General features: G+C 42.9%; 1 protein-coding gene across 2 annotated transcripts in view; it reads right to left on the minus strand.

Annotated features, from left to right (window-relative positions):
- Window positions 1–26,354, minus strand: part of epha8 (eph receptor A8) — a 568,862-nt gene that overhangs the window by 424,133 nt on the left and 118,375 nt on the right. For both annotated transcript variants that reach the window (XM_078558294.1, XM_078558293.1), the window contains exon 3: window positions 12,118–12,781. In XM_078558294.1, coding sequence (XP_078414420.1) covers window positions 12,118–12,781 — 664 coding nt within the window. The remainder of the gene's footprint in view (window positions 1–12,117; window positions 12,782–26,354) is intronic.

The raw sequence follows: 26,354 nt of genomic DNA on the forward strand, positions 1-26,354 counted from the left end.
ATTCTTTATGCCGCAGTTTTCTGGTATTCTTTATGCTGCAGTTTTCTAGCGTTCTATATACTGCAATTTTCTAGGATTCAATATGCTGCTGTTTTCTAGCTCTCTTAATGTTGCTGTTTTCTAGTATTTTTTATGCTGCAATTTTCTAGTATCCTTTATGTTGCAGTTTTCTGGTATTCTTTATTCTGCAGTTTTCTGGTATTCTTTATGCTGCAGTTTTCTACTATTCTTTATGTTGCTGTTTTCTAGTATTCTTTATGCTCCTTTTTGCTAGTGTTCTAATAGCTGCAGTTTTCTAGTATTCTTTATGCTGCAGTTTTCTGGTATTCTTTATGCTGCAGTTTTCTAGTATTCTTTATGCTGCAGTTTTCTACTATTCTTTATGTTGCAGTTCACTAGTATTATTTATGCTCCTTTTTGCTAGTGTTCTATATGCTGCAGTTTTCTAGTATTCTTTATGCCGCAGTTTTCTGGTGTTCTTTATGCTCAAGTTTTATGGTGTTCTATATGCTGCAGTTTTCTAGTATTCTTTATGCTGCAATTTTCTAGTATCCTTTATGTTGCAGTTCACTAGTATTCTTTATGCCGCAGTTTTCTGGTATTCTTTATGCTGCAGTTTTGTAGCGTTCTATATACTGCAATTTTCTAGGATTCAATATGCTGCTGTTTTCTAGCTCTCTTAATGTTGCTGTTTTCTAGTATTCTTTATGCTGCAATTTTCTAGTATCCTTTATGTTGCAGTTTTCTGGTATTCTTTATGCTGCAGTTTTCTACTATTCTTTATGTTGCAGTTCACTAGTATTATTTATGATCCTTTTTGCTAGTGTTCTATATGCTGCAGTTTTCTAGTATTCTTTATGCTGCAGTTTTCTGGTATTCTTTATGCTGCAGTTTTCTAGTATTCTTTATGCTGCAGTTTTCTACTATTCTTTATGTTGCAGTTCACTAGTATTATTTATGCTCCTTTTTGCTAGTGTTCTATATGCTGCAGTTTTCTAGTATTCTTTATGCTGCAGTTTTCTAGTGTTCTATATGCTGCAGTTTTCTAGTATTCCTAATGCTGCAGTTTTCTAGTATTCTTTATGTTGCAGTTCACTAGTATTCTTTATACTGCAGTTTTCTAATATTATTTGTGCTGCAGTTTTCTAGTACTCTTTATGCTGCAGTTTTCTAGCATTCTATATGTTGTAGTTTTCTAGTATCTTTTATGTTGCAGTCCACTAGTATTTTTTATGCTCCTATTTGTTAGCGTTCTATATGCTGCATTTTTCTTGTATTCTTTATGCTGCAGTTTTCTAGTACTCCTTATGCTGCAGTTTTCTAGTGTTCTATATGCTGCAGTTTTCTAGCGTTCTAAACGCTGCAGTTTTCTAGTATTATTTATGCTGCAGTTTTCTAGTACTCTTTATGCTGCAGTTTTCTAGTGTTCTATATACTGCAGTTTTCTATTATTCTTTATGCTGCTGTTTACTAGTATTCTTTGTGCTGCGGTTCACTGGTATTCTTTATACTGCAGTTTTCTAATGTTATTTATGCTGCAGTTTTCTAGTACTCTTTATACTGAAGTTTTCTAGTATTCCTCATGCTCCAGTTTTCTAGTATCTTTTATGTTGCAGTACACTAGTATTTTTTATGCTCCTATTTGTTAGCGTTCTATATGCTGCAATTTTCTTGTATTCTTTATGCTGCAGTTTTCTAGTACTCTTTATGCTGCAGTTTTCTAGTGCTCTATATGCTGCAGTTTTCTAGTATTCCTCATGCTGCAGTTTTCTAGCGTTCTATACGCTGCAGTTTTCTAGTATTATTTATGCTGCAATTTACTAGTATTCTTTGTGCTGCGGTTTTATAACATTCTATATGCTGCAGTTTTCTAGTATTCTTTATGCTGCATTTTTCTAGCATTCTATATGCTGCAGTTTTCTAGTATTATTTATGCTGCAGTTCTCTAGTACTCTTAATGCTGCAATTTTCTAGTGCTATATATGCTGCAGTTTCCTAGTATTCTTTATGCTGCAGTTTTCTAGTACTCTTTATGCTGCAGTTTTCTAGTATTCCTAATGCTACAGTTTTCTAGTATCCTTTATGTTGCAGTTCACTAGTATTCTTTATACTGCAGTTTTCTATAGTATTATTTATGCTGCAGTTTTCTAGTACTATTTATGCTGCAGTTTTCTAGCATTCTTTATGCTGCAGTTTTCTAGCATTCTATATGCTGCAGTTTTCTAGTATTCTTCATGCTACAGTTTTCTAGTATCCTTTATGTTGCAGTTCACTAGTATTCTTTATCCTCCTTTTTGCTAGCGTTTTATATGCTGCATTTTTCTAGCATTCTATATGCTGCAGTTTTCTAGTATTCTTTATGCTGCAGTTTTCTAGTGTTATATATGCTGCAGTTTTCTAGCATTCTTTCTGCTGCAGTTTTCTGGTACTCTTCATGCTGCAGTTTTCTAGTGTTCTATGTGCTGCAGTTTTCTAGTATTCTTTATGCTGCAGTTTTCTAGTGTTCTATATACTGCAGTTTTCTAGTATTCTTCATGCTGCAGTTTTCTACTATTCTTTATGTTGCAGTTCACTAGTATTATTTATGCTCCTTTTTGCTAGTGTTCTATATGCTGCAGTTTTCTAGTGTTCTATATGCTGCAGTTTTCTAGTATTCTTTATGCTCAAGTTTTATGGTGTTCTATATGCTGCAGTTTTCTAGCATTCTTTATGCTTCAGTTTTCTTGCATTCTCTATGCTGCAGTTTTCTAGTATTATTTATGCTGCAATTTTCTAGTATCCTTTATGTTGCAGTTCACTAGTATTCTTTATGCCGCAGTTTTCTGGTATTCTTTATGCTGCAGTTTTCTAGTGTTCTATATGCTGCAATTTTCTAGGATTCTATATGCTGCTGTTTTTTTAGCTCTCTTAATGTTGCAGTTTTTTAGTTTTCTTTATGCTGCAATTTTCTAGTATCATTTATGTTGCTGTTTTCTAGTATTCTTTATGTTGCAATTTTCTAGTATCCTTTATGTTGCAGTTTTCTGGTATTCTTTATGCTGCAGTTTTCTACTATTCTGTATGTTGCAGTTTTCTAATATTCTTTATGTTGCAGTTCACTAGTATTATTTATGATCCTTTTTGCTAGTGTTCTATATGCTGCAGTTTTCTAGTATTCTTTATGCTGCAGTTTTCTACTATTCTTTATGTTGCAGTTCACTAGTATTATTTATGCTCCTTTTTGCTAGTGTTCTATATGCTGCAGTTTTCTAGTATTCTTTATGCTGCAGTTTTCTACTATTCTTTATGTTGCAGTTCACTAGTATTATTTATGCTCCTTTTTGCTAGTGTTCTATATGCTGCAGTTTTCTAGTATTCTTTATGCTGCAGTTTTCTGGTATTCTTTATGCTGCAATTTTCTACTATTCTTTATGTTGCAGTTCACTAGTATTATTTATGCTCTTTTTTGTTAGCGTTCTTTAAGCTGCAGTTTTCTAGTGTTCTATATGCTGCAGTTTTCTAGTATTCTTTATGCTGCAATTTTCTAGTATCCTTTATGTTGCAGTTCACTAGTATTCTTTATGCCGCAGTTTTCTGGTATTCTTTATGCTGCAGTGTTCTAGCGTTCTATATGCTGCCGTTTTCTAGGATTCTATATGCTGCCGTTTTCTAGGATTCTATATGCTGCTGTTTTCTAGGATTCTATATGCTGCTGTTTTCTAGCTCTCTTAACGTTGCAGTTTTTTAGTTTTCTTTATGCTGCAATTTTCTAGTATCATTTATGTTGCAGTTTTCTAGTATTCTTTATGCTGCAATTTTCTAGTATCCTTTATGTTGCAGTTCACTAGTATTATTTATGCTCCTTTTTGCTAGTGTTCTATATGCTGCAGTTTTCTAGTGTTCGATATGCTGCAGTTTTCTAGTATTCTTTATGCTCAAGTTTTATGGTGTTCTATATGCTGCAGTTTTCTAGCATTCTTTATGCTTCAGTTTTCTTGCATTCTCTATGCTGCAGTTTTCTAGTATTATTTATGCTGCAATTTTCTAGTATCCTTTATGTTGCAGTTCACTAGTATTCTTTATGCCGCAGTTTTCTGGTATTCTTTATGCTGCAGTTTTCTAGTGTTCTATATGCTGCAATTTTCTAGGATTCTATATGCTGCTGTTTTTTTAGCTCTCTTAATGTTGCAGTTTTTTAGTTTTCTTTATGCTGCAATTTTCTAGTATCATTTATGTTGCTGTTTTCTAGTATTCTTTATGCTCCAATTTTCTAGTATCCTTTATGTTGCAGTTTTCTGGTATTCTTTATGCTGCAGTTTTCTACTATTCTGTATGTTGCAGTTTTCTAATATTCTTTATGTTGCAGTTCACTAGTATTATTTATGCTCCTTTTTGCTAGTGTTCTATATGCTGCAGTTTTCTAGTATTCTTTATGCTGCAGTTTTCTACTATTCTTTATGTTGCAGTTCACTAGTATTATTTATGCTCCTTTTTGCTAGTGTTCTATATGCTGCAGTTTTCTAGTATTCTTTATGTTGCAGTTTTCTACTATTCTTTATGTTGCAGTTCACTAGTATTATTTATGCTCCTTTTTGCTAGTGTTCTATATGCTGCAGTTTTCTAGTATTCTTTATGCTGCAGTTTTCTGGTATTCTTTATGCTGCAATTTTCTACTATTCTTTATGTTGCAGTTCACTAGTATTATTTATGCTCTTTTTTGTTAGCGTTCTTTATGCTGCAGTTTTCTAGTGTTCTATATGCTGCAGTTTTCTAGTATTCTTTATGCTGCAATTTTCTAGTATCCTTTATGTTGCAGTTCACTAGTATTCTTTATGCCGCAGTTTTCTGGTATTCTTTATGCTGCAGTGTTCTAGCGTTCTATATGCTGCCGTTTTCTAGGATTCTATATGCTGCCGTTTTCTAGGATTCTATATGCTGCTGTTTTCTAGGATTCTATATGCTGCTGTTTTCTAGCTCTCTTAATGTTGCAGTTTTTTAGTTTTCTTTATTGCTGCAATTTTCTAGTATCATTTATGTTGCAGTTTTCTAGTATTCTTTATGCTGCAATTTTCTAGTATCCTTTATGTTGCAGTTCACTAGTATTCTTTATGCTGCAGTTTTCTGGTATTCTTTATGCTGAAGTTTTCTGGTATTCTTTATGCTTCAGTTTTCTGGTATTCTTTATGCTGCACTTTTCTGGTATTCTTTATGCTTTTTTTTCTGGTATTCTTTATGCTACAGTTTTCTGGTATTCTTTATGTTGCAGTTTTCTGGTATTCTTTATGCTGCAGTTTTCTGGTATTCTTTATGCTGTTTTTTTCTGGTATTCTTTATGCTACAGTTTTCTGGTATTCTTTATGTTGCAGTTTTCTGGTATTCTTTATGTTGCAGTTTTCTGGTATTCTTTATGCCGTTTTTTTCTGGTATTCTTTATGCTGCAGTTTTCTAGTATTCTTTATGCTGCAGTTTACAATATTCTTTATGCTGCTATTTGCTGGTGTTTTATATGCTGCAGTTTTCTAGTGTTTTATATGCTGCAGTTTTCTAGTGTTCTATATGCTGCAGTGACTGGAGTTCTGTTTGCCCTATTTACCAGTTTCTGTAAGTTGAAGTTCAGGAGTGCTCTATGCCCTGTAGTTTACTGGTATCCTGTTGGCTGTCATTCACTGTGCTTTGATGCTAGGGTTTACTAGATTTCCATATACTGCAGTTTACACAGGTGCTATATGCTCTGGTGCACTAGTATTCTTTATACGACAGTGTTCCAGTGCAGTAGACTTCTATAAGATGTTTTAAACGGGTGTTAAAATGTTGTAGTTTACCAGATCTCTATATGCTGCAGATCACTCATGCACTATATGCTTCAGACTACTAGTCTTCCATATGCTGCTGTTTACGAATGCTCTATATGCTACAACTTAGCACTATTCTAGACGCTGTAGCTTATTAGTGCTGTATGCAACAGTTTACTCATACTTTATCATCTACAGTTTACACGTCCTCTATATGCTGCACTATACTATTTTATGTATGATGCAATGACCAGTGTTCTCTATTCTGCAATTTACTAGTGCTCTATATGCTGCTGTTTACTAGTTTTCTATATGTTAAGGACCACAAGTCATCTATATAATGCAGCTGGCTAGCCTTCCATATGCTGCAGAGCACTACTCTTCTATATGCTGCACATCACTAGTGTTCTATTTGCTGCAGTTTATTGTGTTTACATGCTGAGTGACCAACTCTATATGTTGCACTGTACTAATCTTATACAATGCTGCAATGGCTAGTGTTCTGTATGCTTCAGATCACCAGTCTCATATGCTGCAGTTTGTTCATGTTCCATTTGCCAGCAAACTAAATGACGAGTATATATCATCAAAGATGATATATGTTTCTTGCAAGTTGTGCTCCTGATTATTTGAAAAAGGTGTCAGGCCAATTGCAATTCTCCCATTATCAATGAAGCTGCTAAGCATGTCCAGGGTTTTTCTAAGTCATCTCCTTGCAGCTGATTGAAGAGTTTCAATTAAATACTGATGAGGGAAGGTAAACCTCCTCAGGATCAATAAAACCACAGTTCACCTGAGCCAAAGATAGGCAATAATTAACAAAATGGAGTAAATAAAACACGTTAGAAAATCCATCAAACCGAGACTTAGGTTAAATTCCAACTGATTGAGTAAGAAAAAAACTTACTTAGTAGATTAGAAAGCAGATATCTATTTAGTCAATGTATTAATCCACTAATAAACACCAGAATTAAAATTCAAACTGGACCCACAGTCACAATAGATATCAAGAAAATGAAATCTTAGATCATCTCATCAGCCTCAGTTGACGGTGACATCAGTCATCATAATTTAAAATACATAACAAGATTACCAGCACTTCACTTAAGATGATACAGCTATTGGGTTTGGGGTAGGTTGCTTTACAACGCTCTCTTCATATATGACTGTAATCTTCAATTGTTTGGTGTTTGATTAAGCGTGCCTAATCACTGTGTATGCTTAGTTAACATGGGTATGGTCACTAATTGGAAAAATAAACTAAATTGAGGCAAGCTGCTACAAGCATGAGAGAGCAGGCATTATAAAGCATCGAATAAAACTCCTGTTACACACAGAGAAACTGGTGTATAATCTCTGCGAATCTCTAGTGCAAGAAACACAATGACCAAGCTTTTAGTCAACTACCTTAATGTATTATTTTATGGCCTTGTACCAATATCACACTCAAATGGAGTTCTTGGGAGGACAGACGAAAGGAGGGAGGAGGAGGAGGAGGGGAGGAGGGTGAGGAGAGGGGAGGAGGGTGAGGAGAGGGGAGGAGGGTGGAGGAGGCGGGGAGAGGGTGGGGTGGAGAGGGGGAGAGGGGAGGGGAGGGGGAGAGGGAGAGAGGAACGGGGGAGGAGAGGAGAGAAGGGAGGAGGGGGGAGGAGAAACGGGAGGAGGGGGGAGGAGAAACGGGAGGAGGGGGGAGGAGAAACGGGAGGAGGGGGGAGGAGAAACGGGAGGAGGGGGGAGGAGAAACCGGAGGAGGGGGGAGGAGAAACGGGAGGAGGGGGGAGGAGAAACGGGAGGAGGGGGGAGGAGAAACGGGAGGAGGGGGGAGGAGAAACGGCAGGAGGGACGGGAGGAGGGGGGGAGAGGGGAGTCTGGGGGAGAGGGGGTGAGAGGGGAGGCAGGGGAGAGGGGGTGAGAGGGGAGGCGGGGGAGAGGGGGTGAGATAGGAGGCGGGGGAGAGGGGGTGAGAGGGGAGGCGGAGGGAGAGGGGGTGAGAGGGGAGGCGGGGGAGAGGGGGTGAGAGGGGAGGCGGAGGGAGAGGGGGTGAGAGGGGAGGCGGGGGGAGAGGGGGTGAGAGGAGGGAGAGGGGAGGCGTGGGGAGTGGGGGAGAGGGGGAGAGGGGAGGCGGGGGGAGGGTGGGGAGAGGGGGAGTGGGGAGACGGGGGAGGGGGAGGGGGGAGGGAGGTGGGGGGAGGAGAGAGGGGAGAGGGGAGAGGGGCGGGGGGAGAAGGGGGATTAGGGAGGTGGAGGAGGGGGAGAGAGGGCAGAAGGGAGGGTGAGAGAGGGGGAAGGGAGGGTGAGAGAGGGGGAAGGGAAGGGAGGGGAAGGGATTGGGGGGAAGTGAGCGGGAAGGGAGGGGGAGGGAGGGGGAAGGGAGGGTAGAGAGGGAGAATGGAGGGGGAGAGTGGAGGGAAGGGAGGGGACGGAAGGGGATGGGAGGGGAAGGGAGGGGGGAAGTGAGAGGGAGAGAAGGGGAAGGTAGGGAGAGAGGGGGGAAGGGAGGGGGAGAGGAGGAAAGGGAGGCTGATGGGGGAATGGGAGAGGAGAGAGGGGGAAAGGCAGGGGGGAGAGGGGGATAGGGAGGCAGAGAATGGGGGATAGAGGGGGAAAGGAAGGTGTGTAGAGGGGGAAAGGGGGGAACAGGAGGGGAAAGGGAGGTGGAAGGGGGAAGGGAGGGGGAAAGAGTGGGGAAGGAGGAGTAGAGGGGGGTAGCGGGGGGAAGAGGGGTAGGGGAGGGGGAGAGGGGCAAGGGAGGGGGGAAAGGAGGGGGAGAGGGGGGAAGGGAAGAGCAAGAGAGGAGGATGGGAGGGGCAAGAATGGGGGAAAGGGAGGGGGGAAAGGAGGGGCGAGAGAGGGGGAAGGGAGGGGCATTAGAGGGTGAAGGGAGGGGCGAGAGAGAGGAGGGGAACAGGAGGAGGAGAGAGGGAGAACGGAGGGAGGAGAGAGAGGGGGAAGGAGGGAATGGAGGGGTAGGGAGAAGGAGAACAGAATGAGGAGAAAGAGGGGGGAGATAGGAGGAAGGTAGGGGGAGAGAGAGGGGGAAGGTAGGGGGAAGGTAGGGGGAGGGAGGGAGGGGGTAAGGGAGTGGGGAAGGGAGGGGAAAGAGAGGGGTAGGGGGAGGGTGAGGGGGTAGGAGGGAGGGAGAGGGACAATGGAGTGGGAGGGAGAGGCGGAAGGGAAGGGGGATAGAGCGGCGAAGGGAAGAGGGAAGGGAGGGGGTGAGGGATGGCAGGGGAATGGGGGATGGGATGGAGAAGGGAGGGAGGGGGAAGAGGGAGAGAGGAGGGGAGGGAGGGGACGGAGCGAGGAAGGGAGGAGTGGGCATTGAAGGTTAGAGGCAGGATAGAATGGAGTAGGCAGGACAGAGGTGGGGGGAGGGGGAGAGACATGGGAGGAGAGGAGGGAGAAGGGGAGAGGATGGGGAATAGGAGGGGGAGAGAAGGGGGAAAGAAGGGGGAGAGGAAGGGGAGAGAAGGAAGGAGAGATGGGTGGAGGTGGAGGAGAAAGATGGGAGGAGGGGGTAAGAGAGGTGGAAGGAAGGGGTGAGAATGATGGAGGGAGGAGGAGGTGAGTGAGATGGGAGGAGGGGGTGATAGACGTGGGTGGAGAGAGATGGGAGGAGGTGGGAGGAGAAAGATGGGAGGAGAGGAGGAGAGAGAAGGGAGGGGGTGCGCGATGGGGGAGAGATGTGAGGGGGGAGAGAAGGGAGGAAGGATGAAAGAGATGTGAGGGGGAGGAAGTGGTGGAGATATGGGAGGTGGAAGAGAGGGATGGTAGGAGGGGAAGTAATTAGGAGAGGGAGTGAGGAAGGAGGAGAGATGGGATGAGCGAGGGGATAGATGGGGGAGAGATGGGAGCGGGGGAAGAGAGATAGGATAAGGTGGGGAGAGAGATGGGAGGACGGGGGAAGAGATGGGGTTGGGGGAGATGGAAGGGAGATGGGAACAGAGGGAGAGATGTGGGGAGGGGTGTAGATGGGGCTAAATGGGGGGCGGGAGATGGGATAGAGATGCGGGTAGGGGGAGGTGGGAGGACAGGGGAAATGTGGGGGAGATTGGAGAACCGGGAAAATTCGGGGGGGAGTTAAGATGGGGTGAGATATGGGGGAGGGTAGATGGAGGAGCTGAGGGTATGTGGTGTGGGAGGGAGAGAGATGCCGGAGATAGGGAGAAGTGGGGAGAAGAGATGGGGGGAGATGGGTGGGGTGCAGGTGAGGTGGGATGGGAGATGGGGAGGAGAGGCGGGGAGATGGGCAGATGAGGGGATAGTGCAGGGGAAGATGTTGGGGTGGATGGGGAAGGGGGGGTTGAGGGCAACCAAACCCGACCTGGAAGATGGATTGGCAATTTAAATATTAAAATGAGACTGTGTGTGTATCAGAGTTACTGCCATTTTAAATTTAATTCTGGCCCAATGTCTCCAGCCTCTGAGAACCCAGCAGCTATAAAGAGGTGGAGACTACCCCCAGTATAGTCAAACAAGGTTTTGCACTATCACATCCTATTCAAATCTTTCATAAATATCTTAAAGAATGGCCTCTGAGGGTCTATTTCCCAGCCACTTCTGAAAATGCTCACTTTCACAGCTGATGCTAAGGATCTACTTTATTTTACCCACCACCATCACTGGCTGCAAAGCAGAACATGGGAACTGTGCCAATGAGATAGGGTATTACATCTCAGTCCCTAGGGTATTACATCTCAGTCCCTCTTGGGAGAATGTTTTGCACCTCCATAGCTCACAGCCCCTTCGGAAATATCTAAAATCTATTGCAACAAATGAAGTCGTGTCTTCCCCCTCTTCCCCCCTCAACTGATTGAATACCAGCTTGTTGACCCACTGCATTCTCAATTTAATCACTTCTCATTACTTCAAAGTTCATAGTTCTGGCTTTCATTTTCAGAAACAAACTGAATAATGACGTGATCCCAGAAGACCAATAAAATTCTGAAACCTATCAGAAAAGGAAGTGATTTATTCAGACTCCTTGACACAATGGTTTTAACCTATCCACAGCTTGATTTTAGTTACACATTGTTCACCAACCTTTCTTAATTTTGTACTTTGGTGTATATCATGTGTGAATGTGTGTGATTATGTGTGTGTCTATTTCTGTATGTATGTTTGTTAATGCATACACATGTGCTTGTGTATGTCCATATATGCGATCCAAATGTATATCTATTCAAGTGTCTTGTTCTTGTGTGTGTACATTGTATGAATTTATAAGTGTGTGTCTGTATGTGTTTTTGTATACAAGTGTGTGTTTATACATGTGTGTGTGTGTGTGATTGTATCTTTGGATATGTGTGCTTGTATGTGTGCTTGTATTTGTATATGTATGTGTTTGTAGCTACATACCTGTACATATGTGCAAGTTTTAGTACGTGTTTGCATGTGTGTGCATGTACCCCATCAGCGGCAATTTTAATGTTGCAATTCTGTCACAATGAAGTGCATGGCCTAGTTGTAAGTGAGAGCAGCTGTTATTAACTGGGGAAAGGTTAGGGCATTGTTCTTAAGTATATATAAGAACCAGTTTCCACCTGTGGGTGGGAGGAAGGTGGGGGGGGAAGGAGTGTGTGCCCGTTCTCTGAGTTTTGTAAATAAACCTACGTTAAGGAAAGACTGGCTCCAGATTCCTCCTTTGCTCAGTGAATTATGACACAATAGCATAATATGAAACATGGATAACAGAGATAATAGATTGTCTTCCTCTTTAAGGATTGGACATTTTACGTGGATTTCTTTGCACTTCCAATTTGTAACTTCCAAGCTGAAGAACAAGCAATTAAAATAAGGTCCCATTAATGGGTGTTAGTGCGTTGTACCCTTAAACTCCTGTTGGCAGTAATGAGCTGTTTGTATTCAATGTTAAATCTTACTTTATACATCAGGTGTCAATGTTTAAGAAGAGCTGATTGGAAATGTCTATGCAGTGACTGGCATAGATAAATAGGAATGACCAGATGAGAATAATTCAAGATCCATTGAGTTCACCTTCAACATTCTGGGAGGTGTCAGCTGTGGCTCAGTTCATAGCACCCTCGCCTTTGAATCAGAGGGTTGTGGGTTCATGTCCCACTCCCGGAAACCAAGAACTGTGATTGTACTCGAAAGAGTTGCAATCTGTGACTGTTGATAACTCGAAAGAGTTTCAACATTCTGGTAATCACATGATACAACCAATAGTGGAGTTATTGATTAATGACAGCGATCAATCTCCATCAATCAGTCTAAAGCAAACCTTGAGGCAAACCCCATTGGTGGAAAACCTTGGGGACCATAGATCAAAAACCGCCATTAACTTCTACTTCATTTATTTAAGGAAATTTGAAATGAGTCTTACCTCGGCAGCTATCTCTCTGCTCCTCGTAGCCAGCACTACAGACGCACTTCCCAATGGGAACGAGCCATTCCCCTTCCGCACTGCAGTACATCTTGGGTGTATCTCTTTCTTCACTGTGGTCCACACATTGACCTTGTACCTCTACCAGAGAGGAGGAGTCAGCACCAGTCACTGCATCGGGAAAGTCAGCCAAGTTCTGTACCATGGCCGGGCATTTCTTGTAGTACACCCTCACTGACACAATCGCAATGCAAGCTCCTATATCCTGAAAAGCCAGGTAAATTCCTTTTTTGTTGAGTGGGCCCACTCCGCGAACTTCAGTGTTTAATTTCAGCCTCCGGATTCCCAAGTCTACACTGGTGAAGCTTTCATCAGCTGCCACTGTGTCAATCTTTACAAACTGGTTTTCCCAGACATTGCTGCCAATGTCCCTGTCTGACTCAAAGTAATACAGGTTGAAGGTCTCCTTGCAGGTCCCCACAACTCCTGGCATACTGTTGCAGTCTCGTAGGGTGAATTTTATTTCAATGTATATTCGACGTGCTCCATTCCGCTGTAGCCAATTCGTCCTTAGCCAGTTGTTCTGATTTGGAGACATGACATTGCAGACTTGGTAGGTGTGGATTGGAGTGAAGAACTCATCCATCTCACTGATAGCATCCCACTGTAAAGGAAAATCACTGGCTATAAAAAGGCTTTTAATCATTAAGGGAAAAAAAACATTGCTTATAACTGGGTTTTGGTTTAACATTCTATTTGTCTTTTGTGGAAATATTTTCTGGAGGGCAAGACTGAGCCTGGCTCTGATATTTAGTGAGAATCACATTGTGATGTGGAGTTTGCTATCCTGGGACCATGCACACAATCCCACAGTTACACATACAATATTCTCTGTATCCTGGGGCTGCAATCCGTGTATCCTCATTCTCCCAGAGTTGTGGTGAATCATAGAAAGATACCATGCTGAAGGCAGCAATTCATCCCATCCTATCCACACTGGCTCTTTGAAGAATTATTCAATTATTCCCACTCCCCTGCCCTTTGCCCCTAGCTCTGCAATTACTTCAAGTACTAGTCCAATTCTTTTTCGAATCTGCTTCTACCACCCTTTCAAGACGATGAATTCCAGATAATGATAACCTGTTGCATTTTAAAAATTGTCCTTGCTTCCCCTCTGACTCCTTTCTGCATTGAATTTCATCAGCTATATGTCTGCCCATTTCACCAGCTTGTCCATGTCTTCCTGAAGCCTGTTGCTGTGGTCCTCAATATTTACTACACTTCCAAGTTTCACCTCATCAGCAAATTTCAAAAATTTGCCCAGTACTGTCAAGTCCAAGTCATTAGCTTGTACCAAAAACAGTAGTGATCCAAGAGCTGAACCTTGTGGAATACCTCACTCCAGTCTGAGAAACAACCATTCACCACAACTCTTGCTTCTACCCTTAGCCAATTTTGTATCCATGTTGCTACTGTCCATTTTAGCTCATGGATTCAATTTTGCTAGCAAGCTTAAATGGCATTTTTTTTCAAACTCTGTTTGGAGATCAACATACACAATATCAACTGTACTGCCCTCATCCACACTCTCTGGCACTTTATCAAACATGACTGTCCTGAACAAATACATGGGTCGGTGAGTGGGGGTGGGGCCTGCTCGCCGACATGTAAAATGACGTGCGGTGACATCGGGCGCGTGTCCCGACGTCACCGCGCGTCATTTAGATTTTCAGTTCAGCGCGCTGCGTGCCCGTCGAACTGTCAAAGGCCCATTAAGGCCTGTTAAAAACTAATTAAAACAACTAACTGAGCTGCCCATCCAACCTTAAGGTTGGCAGGCAGGCGAAGAGCCCAGGCGGCCTTCCCATTTTTCATGAAACCTCATCCGTGGGCAGGATGAGGTTTTGTGAAGTGTTTTAAAATTCAATAAAAATTATGAAAAAAATTCATTGATATGTCCCAGCTCATGTGACACTGTCACATGAGGGGACATGTTTTAAAAGTTTTTTTTTCCTTTATTTAAATTTTCAAATATCAAACTGATCTCCCTGAGGCACAGAGGTGCCTCATGGAGATTTCTGCGCTCCTTCATGCGCATGCGTGAAAGAGCACTGGCCGGGACTCAGGGAATTCCCCCCCCCCACACCCGCACAGGAAGCATACAGCACTTCCGGGTGCGCATCACACTGGGCGGGCCTTAATTGGCCCGCCCACGTAAATTGGCAGCGTGGACCCGATCGGGGGAGCCAATCGAATTTGTGCTCACTCCCGCCTGCCCCCGCACAATCCCCCCGATGGGGGCAAAATTCAGCCCCATGCTGCCTCTGCTGTATTAATCCATATTGTCCAGTGCCTGTTCCTTTTCTCTCGATTATTGTTTTTAACAGGTTCCCCACTAATTGTTAAACTGACTGGCCTGTAATTACCAGCGTTATCCTTCTCCCCTTTTTTTACAGAAGGGTGTAACATTTGTAATCCTCCAGTTTTACAATTTTTAATCCTGGCACTGCAGTTGTATCTGAGGAGGGTTGGAAGATGGCAGCTAGCACCTCAGCAAATTCCACCTTCACCTCCCCTGATGACCTAGGAGACTGGGTAACTCATCCACTTTAATATTGCCGGTCATTCAGGAATCTCTTCTTTAAATATTTTTATCTCACCCGGTATCCCAACAATCTCTTCATTTACTGTAGCAAAATCCTCTTCCTTGTAAATACCAATACAAAGTATTTATTTAGTATGTTAGGAACAAGAGGAGGCCAATCAGCCCCTCAAACCTGTTCCACCATTCAATGAGATCGTTGCTGATCTGTGACCTAACTCCACATACCCACCTTTGCCCCATATCCCTTAATACTTTTGGATAACAAAAATCTATCAATCTCAGTTTAAAATTTAACAATTGATTGAGCATCAATTGCCATTTGAAAAGAAAGTTCCAAACTTCTACCACAGGTTTGTGTGTAGAAGTGTCTTCTAATTTCAATTTTTAGACTATATTGCCTAGTCCCAGTCTCCCTAACCAATAAAAATAGTTTCTCTCCATCTACCCTTCCTGTTCCCCTTAATATCTTGAAAACTTTGATCAAATCACCTTTTAACCTTGTAAATTCCAAGGGATACAACCCTGGTTTGTGTAATCTCCCCTCATAATTTAATCCTTAGAATCCAAGTCTCATTCTGGTAAATCTACACTGTGTTCCCTCCAAGACCAATATCCTTCCCAAGATGTGGTGCCCAATACCACTCCAGGTGTGGTATAACTGCAGAATGAAGTTACTCCCTTGTATTCTAGTTCTCTGGATATGAAGACCAGCATTCCATTAGCCTTTGTGATTGATTTCTATATCTGTTCCTGACACTCTCGTTATCTGTGTACCTGGACGCCAAGCTCTCTTTAGACATCCACTGTTTCTAGCTTCTCAACATTTCGATAGTATCCTGTTCTATCCTTTTCCGGTCCAAAGTGGAGAGCCTCACATTTGTCTACATTGAAATCAATTTGCTACTATTTTGCTCATTCGCTTAATCTATCAAAATCATTTTGTAATCACTTCTTACAATACTGTCTGTCTTTCTGTAATCAGCAAATTTGGATATGTGGCTCTCTACCCTATTATCAAGTTGCTAACAAATATGGTGAATCATTGAGGTCCCAACACAGATCCTTGCAGGATACCACTAGTGACATCCTGCCAATTTGAGTACCTGCACATTATTCCTGCTGTCTGTCTCCTGTCATTCTGCCAATTTCCTAAACAGGTCAATAATTTGCCTTCAATTCCATGAGTTCAACTTTAACTGACAGTTTATTATGTGGGACTTTACCAAATGCCTCCTGGAAGTCCATATAAATAACACAGTCATTCCCCTACCTACCGCTTTGGCCACCTCTTCAAAAAATTCAAACAGGTTCATCAGACTTGACCTACCCTTTACAAAACCAAATTCTGGCTTTCTGATCAGCTGAAAAATTTCAAGCTGTTCAGTCACTCTATCCTGATAATTATAGAATTCAGTAATTTCCCAACAGCAGGTGTTAGGTTAACTGATTTATAAGTCCCTGGGTTCCCTCTCTCACCTTTCTCAAGTAATGCAATGACCTGCACAATTTTCCAATCTGAAGCAATAGTTCCCAAATTGTGAGAACCTTAGAAGATTATAGTCAGACAGCTGCAATGTCCTGACCTACTCGTTCAAGCCATGGGGAGGAGACCATCTGATTCTGTGGATTTGTCACCCTTTGGCATCTTTATTTTCTTTCTTATAGTTATTTTGCTTATGTTAACTCTGCTGCATCCCTGACCCTGATTCAATAATCATTTCCTTGAGATGTCAAAGATGCTGAACATGCAAAATTACAGATTAGGAGCAGGAGTAGGCCATTCAGCCCCTCCAGCCTGCTTCACCGCTCAGCAGGATTATGACTAATCTGATTGCCGCCTCAACTTCACTTTCCTGTTTACCCCTTGTACCATGTGTCTCCCTTGTCAATCAAGAACCTATCTAAAAACTCAGCAGGTCTGACAGCATCTGAAGAGAGGAAGAGAGAGTTAATGTTTCGAGTCCATATGATCTGATATAGAGTCATATGGGCTCAATACGTTAACTCTGCTTTTCTCTCCACAGACGCTGTCAGACCTGCTGAGTTTTCCAGCAATTTTTATTTTTGTTTCAGATTTCCAGCATCCGCAGTATTTTGCTTTTATCTTAAGAACCTATCTAACTCAGCTTTAAAATTATTCAACAACCTAGCCTCCACTGCTCTCTGGGGAAGAGAATTCCACAGACTAATGACCCTCTGAGACAACAAAAATTCCCCCCACCTCCATCTTAAATGGGAGGCCCCTTATTTTTGAACTGCATCCCCAAGTTCTAGTCTCTCCCACAAGGGGAACCATCCTTTCAGCATCCACTCTGTCGAGTCCCCTCAGGATCTTATATGTTTCAATAAGATCATCCGTCATTCTTCCAAACTCCAATGGATACAGACCCAGCCTGTCTAACCTTTTCTCATAAGATAACCCCCTCACCCCAGGAATCAGTCAAGTAAACCTCCTCTGAACTGCTGTTAACGTTATTATATCCTTTCTCAAGTAAGGACACCAAAACTGTACACAGTACTTCAGATGTGGTCTCACCAATGCCCTCTATAAATGTAGCAAAACTTCCCCATTTCCTCTACTGTAAACACTGGTACAAAGGGCTGTATTTTCGAAAAGCCCAAAGGCCTCTGTGCGTTAGCTAAAATGGCGGCGGAGCCCAGAATCTGGAGTCTGGAAGTCCCACGCCCATATCCGGCACAGACCATTTCGCTAGGGTGGGGAGAGGGGGGTGGGATGATTTGACACATTAGCAGCTCACAGAGGCCTGTGACACATTTAAAAGTGCAGCTGCCTTCAAGCAGCAAATATGTTGGTCACCCAGGTTTCTGAAACGTGACTCAGGGGTTTTAGACATTAGGGGGAAAGGTTTAAACATGCCACAGTTATCTCTTCCCTTTGGGAGAGGAAAGGTACCCTCTGGGATTGTTAAGAGTAAACATGAATATGCATATGAGGTGGATAAGGTTTGTGGAACTGTCAAGTCATTTAAATCCTCTGCCCTTTACATTTTGAAAAAAGAGCTAACAGTTGAAAAAAAGTCAGTGCTTGCAATTTCAATAAATGTTTGTTGACATAAGCCTGAGTGCTATCATTATTGTGTCATTTCTGCTTGACTATTTCCCTAATCTCATTGTCACAGTGGGGGGAGGTGTTTGTAAATTCATGGTTTGATTGGCAGCTCTAAGAGGTAATAAAGAGACTAGCGGTATTTGATGTGGGGCTATAAACACAAAAGCTTGTTTTTAGACAGGATTAAGTACTTGAAGGGATTTAAATGTATTAAATGGGCTTTTATCGATGATAGTCTTTTATATAGTGAAGTCATCTGTTATAGATACTTAGAACTTTATTTTATTTAATCTCAGCATGGCTCGTAAGGTCTGTCCATGGTGAATACTGGGTGAGTTGGCATGGAGAGTATAAGGACAAAGGGTGGTGGATGGGGATCATGGGTTGGCACTAAATTGACATGGGGGCTATAAAGGGACATGGGGTTGGGTAGAGGGGAAAAGATTGGCATGGAGAGTAAGAGGGGTCATTGGGTTGGGTGAGTGGCATGACGTGGCATGAGACACAAGAGCTCAACTCCCATGATGAGGTGAAAGTGACTGCCCTTGACATCAAGGCTGCATTTGATGGAGCATGGAGCCCTGGTAAAACTGGAGTCAATGGGAATCAGGGAAAACTCTCCGCTGGTTGGAATCATACCTAGTACAAAGGAAGGTGGTTGTGATTGTTGGAGGTCAGCCATCTTAACTCCAGGACATCACCACAGAAGTCCCTCAGGGTAGTGTCCTCAGCCCAACCATCATTAGCTGCTTCATCAATGACCTTCCTTGATCATAAGGTCAGAAGTGGGGATGTTCGCTGATGATTGCACAATGTTCAGCACCATTTGTGAATCCTCAGATACTGAAGCAATCCATATCCAAATGCTGCAAGATCTGGACAGTATCCAGGCTTGGGCTGACAAGTGTCAGGCAATGACCATCTCCAATGAGAGAGAATCCAACCGTCACCCTTTGATATTCAATGGCATTACCATCGCTGAATCCCCCACTATCAACATCCTGGGGATTATCATTGACCTAGAAACTGAACTGGACTAGCCATATAAGTACTGTAGTTACAAGAGCAGGTCAGGAGCTAAGAATTGTGCGACGAGTAACCCACCTCCTGACTCCCCAAAGCCTGTCCACCATCTACAAGGCACAAGTCAGGAGTGTGATGGAATACTCCTCACTTACCTGGATGAGTGCAGCTCCCGCAACACTGAAGAAGCTTGACACCATCCAGGACAAAGCAGCCCACTTGATTGGCACCACATCCACAAGCATTCAACCCTCCACCACCGATGCACAGTAGCAGCAGTGTGTACTATTGACAAGATGCACTGCAGGGATTCACCAAGGCCCCTTCAACAGCACCTTCCAAACCCACAACCACTACCATCTAGAAGGACAAGGCCAGCAGATGCATGGGAACACCACCACCTGGAAGTTCCCCTCCAAGTCACTCACCATCCTGACTTGGAAATATATCACCGTTCCTTCACTGTCGCTGGGTCAAAATCCTGGAACTCCCTTCCTAACAGCACTGTGGGTGTACCTACACAACAGGGACTGCAGTGATTCAAGAAGGCAGCTAACCACCACCTTCTCAAGTGCAATTAGGGATGGGCAATAAATGCTGGCCCAGCCAGCGAAGGCCACATCCCGTGAATGAATTAAAAAAAACATATTGGAGGTTAAGAAGCAGCTCTTCCTTTGCTCTCTGTCAAATTGCCATTCCTACTCAATTCCTGATTTTTTGCACTCTTTTCATGCTGCACTCTCTTTATCACCACCCATGCCTTCTGTCTCCTCCAGCTGAAGGACAAAACTGGGTTAACTCCTTGTGTGAGATTCTGCTGAAGTTACAAGTTTAAGTGGAAGCAGACAGTCACATAGCGCAGTCGAGAATTAAAAGCACAATAGACATATGCCTTGCAACCACAATAGAGGAAGGGATTGAGACCTGGCAACCTTAAAAACGAGATAATGGAGGGAGACTGAATTAGTGCTGTGTAAATCACAGGCTAAGAAGTGTGAAAGACTGACCTTCCCGAAATTGATTAACAGCAGGAAATAGGTGGTTTTGTGTCTTTTGCAGGAGATTTTAAAAAAAGATATCTAAGAATGAGGACATGAGTTGTCAATCAGAGCTAAAGGTTTGGAGCATTGTAAATTTGGAGAGGAGTTGGCCAAGGCAGCAGCAAGAAATGGTATCAGCAAGAACAGAGATCAGGGTAGATTACTGTTCCTGCAGACAGTCAAGAAAGATGGTACAGCTGGGTCACCTCTACTGAGGGGCCTACAGACACCACCGGAAGGCCACCGAGGGGTGACTGTAAATATTAAGTTAGGAAATCAAGTTAGGAATAAGGGGGTTTAGCCTCTAACAGGACAGGGTCCAGGCCAACATAGTTGTAGTTGCAACTGTAACTTGTGGGGCAGGATCTTTAGGTCGGCGAGCAGGGGGGCGGGGCCTGTTCGCCAACGTGTAAAATGATGCGGGATGACATCGGGTGGAACTCCCGGCATCACCCCGCGTCATTTCCATTTTCAGGTTGGCGGGGGTGCAGCCGAGTCAGCTGTGCGCCCGCCGACCTGTCAATGGCCTATTAAGGCCATTAATAAACCAATTTAGGTACTTGACAGGGCTGCCCGTCCAACCTTAATGTTGGCGGGCAGGCCGGGAGCCCTGGCGGGCTTAAGAAAAAGCATGAAACCTCATCCACAGGCAGGATGAGGTTTCATGAGGGTTTTTAAATATTTAATAAAGGTTTGAGTTAAAGTGATGGACATGACCCAACTCACGTGACAGTGTCACATGAGGGGACATGTTAGGGAAATTTTTAAAAATGAACCTTAAAAGTTTTAATTCTGAGCTGATCTCCTTGAGGCAGCACTTAGCCTCAGGGAGATCAGTGCGCTCTTTCATCACGCTGGGTGGGCTTTAATTGGCCTGCCCACTTAAAATAGCGGCGGGCCCCCAATCAGGGGTGCCAATCGGAGGCGTGCCTGCCCGCGCCCACTCCTGCACTTACCCCCTGACAGGGGGAAAATTCTTCCTGTGATTGTTGAATGTAACCTTTCTTGAAGGAATGTGGATAACTCAATAAAGTGATTGTGGGTTATCAGAAGAAACTTGTCTCGCTGGTTATTCTGTTCAAGTCATACGTTTGTAATTCGACACGAACTTGAGTGTAGAGGTTCTCTGAGTGAAGAAAAGAATTCTCTACACAGTTACTCTCGCTTTTTACCCCTAATTGCTCCCGCTGGTCCTCTAAAATCCTTTTAGCATGCCTAGAGAAAACCATTGGATTTTCTTATATATAACCTTGCAATCTATTCTCATAATGACCTTTTTGCCCCTTTTATTTCTTTTATCACTTCTTCTCAACACTTTTTATATTCAGCCTGATTCTCCCTCATATTATCAAACTGACATGTTTTATATTCCCCCTTTTCCTGATCCATCCGACTCTCTAACTCCTTCATTATCCAGGGAGCTTGGACTTTGGTCTGTCTCCTTTACCCCCTTATGAGAATGTGCTTCGTGTCAACCCCAGTGAGGGTATGTCCTATTCATACCTTTAAACGTGGACTTTACTCAGCATACACTTTTGTGGAACTTTCTTTTATTTGAAAAAAGGGGTCACCAACAAAACTGATAAGATGGCTTCCAAGGATCAGGTGACTTTTGTAATTTCATGTCCAAAAATGCCTCTGGAAAGTTCTCAATGCAATTGGGCTCCTCACATGCAAAGTGACCATCCTTACTAGCTCAATGGAAGAGATCTAATACACAATGGCTGCCAGACATGTTGGAGCTGTGAAGATGAAATATCAGGTGAGGTCTTCCAGTGAGCTAATCATAGCTGATATGTTGATGGGTGATCAATCATTTCCCCATTGTGTGTCAATCACTCTGTCTCCAACTCATTATGTGGACAATGGAAGGCACTGGAACTTGCCATCATGTGACCAAAACTAGCTTCTGATAGCAAATATTTTATCATCGCAAGAACCAGAGAGAAACAGTGAGTCTACACAGACCCACCAGCTGCAGGATATCAGCAGCAGAAAGAGTGGTAGACCCACATCTTTATAAACCTGGAGACTGTTAGATCTAAAGGGTCTCCCAGCCTGATTCCTATTCCAAACTAACCTGTAAAGAACTTGAATTTCCTGCTAAGATGAAACTCCAAGTGACTAACTTTGCCACCTGTTGGATATCCATCTCTTTGAGGGAATCCTATAACACTCTCTAATAAGCAACTACAGATATTGAAATCACCTAAACTATCCTTTTGGAGTGAAAATGAGGCCTGCACCAAGCCCGAAACAACTGCTTTTCTTGTAATGAACCAAAGACCTTTTTTGTTCACAACTTGTAAAAACATACAAACCTCTTGAACTCTATCTTTCATGTGTGTGTGTATGTGTGTGTGGTTTGTGTGTGGATGTGTGTATATGTGTGTGTGTGTGTGTGTCTGTGTTGTGTGTGTGTATATGTGTGTGTGTGTGTGTGTATATGTGTGTATATAGAACCATAGAAAAGTTACAGCACAGAAGGAGGCTATTCAGCCCATCTTGTCCATGCCAGCCCGAGGACACCCAGGTGCCCTTTCTAATCCCACCTTCCTGCACCTGGCCCATAGCCCTGCAGCTTACAGCACTTTTGATGCAGATCCAGGTACTTTTTAAAAGAGTTTAAAGTTTCTGCCTCTACCACCAACTTGGGCAGCAAATTCCAGACACCCACTACACTCTGCGTAAAAATGTTCTTCCTCATGTACCCCCTACACCTTCTGCCACTTATCTTGAATCTATGTCCCCTGATTCTAGAATTCTCCATCAAGGGAAACAATTTTATCCTGTCCCTCTATCTATTCCCCTCATAACTTTGTACACCTCAATCAAGTCACCTCTCAGCCTTCTTTGTTCTAAGGAAAATAACCCCAACCTATCCAATCTCTCCTCATAGCTACACTTTTCTAACCCTGGCAACATTCTTGTAAACCTCCTCTGCACTCTCTCCAGAGCTATTATGTCCTTCCTGTAATGTGGTGACCAGAACTGCACACAATACTCCAGTTGTGGCCTCACCAGTGTTTTATACAATTCCAACATTATATCCTTACTTTTATATTCTATACCTCTGCCAATGAAGGAGAGCATTCCATATGCCTTCTTTACAACCTTGTCTACTTGAACTGCTGCCTTCAGGGACCTGTGTACTTGTATGCCAAGATCTCTCACTTCATCTACCCCTCTTAGTATATTCCCATTTATTTTGTAATCCCTGTAACTGTATTGACCTCCCTAAATGATTGACCTCATACTTCTCTATGTTAAAATCCATCTGCCACTTTACCGCCCACTCCACCAACCCATCTATATCGTTTTGGAGATTATGGCTATCCTCTACGTTATCCACTACTCGGCCAATCTTCATGTCATCTGCAAATTTCCCAATTGTGCCCCCCACGTACACGTCCAAATCGTTAATATATAACACAAACAGCAAGGGTCCCAACACGGAGCCCTGTGGAAAACCACTTGAGACAACTTTCCATTCGTAAGGGCATCCATCGACCATTACCCTTTGTTTCCTGTTACAAAGCCAACCTTTTATCCAGTTTGCCACATTACCCTGAATCCCATGGGCTTTTACTTTCCTGACCAATCTGCCATGTGGGACCTTGTCAAATGTCTTGCTAAAATCCATGTACACAACATCCACTGCACTACCTTCATCAACCCTTCTTGTCACTTCCTCAAAGAATTCAATCAAATTTGTGAGGCAAGACCTTCCTTCAACAAATCCATGCTGACCATCCCTGACTAGCCCATGCCTTTCCACATAACAGTTAATCCTATCTCTTAGGATTGATTCTAATAATTTGCTCACCACCGATGTAAGACTAACTGGTCTATAATTGTTTGGCATTTCCTTTGATCACTTTTTAATGAATGGAACTACATTTGCATTTCTCCAGTCCTCCGATACCTCCCCTGTATCTAGTGAAGATTGGAAAATCATCCTCAGAGCATTTGCTATCTCCTCCCTGACTTCCTTCAGCGGCCTCGGAAACAATCCATCTGGCCCTGGTGACTTATCAACTTTCAAGGATTTCAACCCTTCGAGTACTTCCTCTCTCTTTATGACTATCACATACACATACAGACGCATACATATATACAGACATATGTACACATATTCACACACACATACACACACACACATATACACACAAATATACACACATACATACACACACAAACACACACAAATTTGCACACACAAACACACACGTATACACACACACACAAACAACACAGACACACACATACTCACACACACACTTATGACTATATGTGTGTGAGAGTATGTGTGTGTGCATGTGTGTGTGCGCATGTGTGTGTGTGTGCATGTGTGTGAGTAGGTGTGTGTGTATGTGTGAGTGTGTGAGTATGTGTGTGAGTCTGTGTGTGTTTCTGAGTGCGTGTGTGTCTGTGAGTGTGTGTATGTGTGTGTATGTGAGCATGTGTGTGTATGTGTATGTATGTGTGTATGAGTGTGTGTGTATGTGTATGTGTACATGTGTATATTTGTGCGTATGTGTGTGTGTGTGTGTGAGTATGTCTGTGTGTGTGTGAGTATGAGTGTGTGTGTCTGTGTTGTTTGTGTGCATGTGAGTATGCATGTGTGAATATGTGTGTGTGTATAAGCGTGTGTCTGTGTATGTGTGTGTGCAAAAGTGTATATGTGTGTGTGTATGTGTGTTTGCGTATGTGTGTGCATGTGTGTGTGGGTATGTGTGTGTGTTTGTGTATGTGTGTGTATATGTGTGTGTATTTGTGTGTGTGTGAGTATGTGTGTGTGTATATATGTGTGTCTGTATATGTGTGTTTATGTATCTATGTGTATGTGTGTGTGTATGTGTGTAACTGTGTGTGTATGTGTATATGTGTATCTATGTATGTGTGAGTATGTGTGAGTGTGTGCGTGTGTCTGTGTTTGTGTATGCGTGTGTGTGTATATATGTGTGTGTGTGTGTATGTGTGTTTGTGTGAGTATGTGTATGAGTGTGTGTCTGTGTGTGTGAATATGTGTGTGTTCACATGTGTATATGCCTGTATATATATGTGCATGTGTATGTGTGTGTATATGTGTGTAAGTGTGTGTATATATGTGTGTGAGTATGAGTGTGTGTCTGTGCATGTGAGTATGTGTGTGTGTATGTGTATATATGTGTGTAAGTGTGTGTATATATGTGTATGTGTGTGAGTATGAGTGTGTGTGGCTGTGCATGTGAGTATGTGTGTGTATATGTGCGTATGTGTGTGTGTGTGCGTATGTGTGAGTGTGTGTGTATATATGTATATATGTGTGTGTGTGAATATATGAGTGTATGTGTGTGTGTGAGTATGTGTGTATCTGTGTGTATATGTGCTTGTGTATATCTGTGTGTGTATGTATGTGTTTGTGTGTATATGTGGGCTTGTACATGTGTGCATGTGTGTGTGTATGTGTGTGTGTGTATATGTGTGTGTGTGTGTGAGTATGTGTGTGAGTGTGTGTGAGTGACATAGCATTTAGACTTTCACGATGAATATGTGAACAAGCAATCACCGTTATTTAAATTGACTGCACACACTCCGGGGGCTAAGAAGCACCAACACCTTCTTTTCCAAAAAACACACTAATTATGGGCAGTAAGGGAAAGGGTACAAAGGTTTCAGTTCTTTCCCTACTCTGTCTGTAAAACTTGACTGTACCAAATCCGTCTCCTCTTTAAAAGCCCCCCCATTGCTCCATTCCATGTCTGCCTGCCAGTCTTTGATGCCAATTGGCTCGAGTCAGATCCCACCTTAATTTGTAAAACTAGATCTCCTCCAATTAAGTATTTTTATTCTTGATTGTGTACCTAAAGCTCAGGCCTTTCTGCTCCTGAACACGTTTAAAGATTATAGTAGTTTGCATTATCTCTGTTCCTGTCTTACCAACATGCATCACCTCGCACAAGGATAATGAAGTACCCCTCTGCTGATACCAATAGGGCCGGTACTGCAGGTAGTCATTGAATTTATTTAGAGTTTTTTCTTCAATCATGAGGAATTGAGGATAAACTTCAACAATATTGTAAACTCTCAATAAACACTTTTTGAATGTGTATGAATTCCCGGTGCGTGCTGGCCAGCTGGGCTGACATACTTGACCGGGATCCCAATTCTTATCTCTGTGTCCCAAATGTTGGATAGGAGGCTGACTCAGGTTGAGGGAGGTCGAATACACAGCTGTAGACCACACAGCCCACACACAGGCAGAATGGCTATCACCCCGAGGCAGCAGGGGACTCTTCATTTCAAAATCTTTTCCATTATCTTTTGTTTATACGATGAATTCTTATTTTGGCAGGATTTACATATTGACAGTGTTAGGAACACAACCTCTGCACGATAATGGATGAAAGTACGCAGCTCGTGTAAAATCATAGGGCAGAATTTTTCTGTCGGCGAGCTGGGGGTGGGGCCTGCTCGCCGACACAAAAATGACACGGGATGACTCCGGGAGGAATCC

Source organism: Cetorhinus maximus, chromosome 15, assembly GCF_964194155.1.
Source record: "Cetorhinus maximus chromosome 15, sCetMax3.hap1.1, whole genome shotgun sequence".
NCBI lineage: Eukaryota > Metazoa > Chordata > Chondrichthyes > Lamniformes > Cetorhinidae > Cetorhinus > Cetorhinus maximus.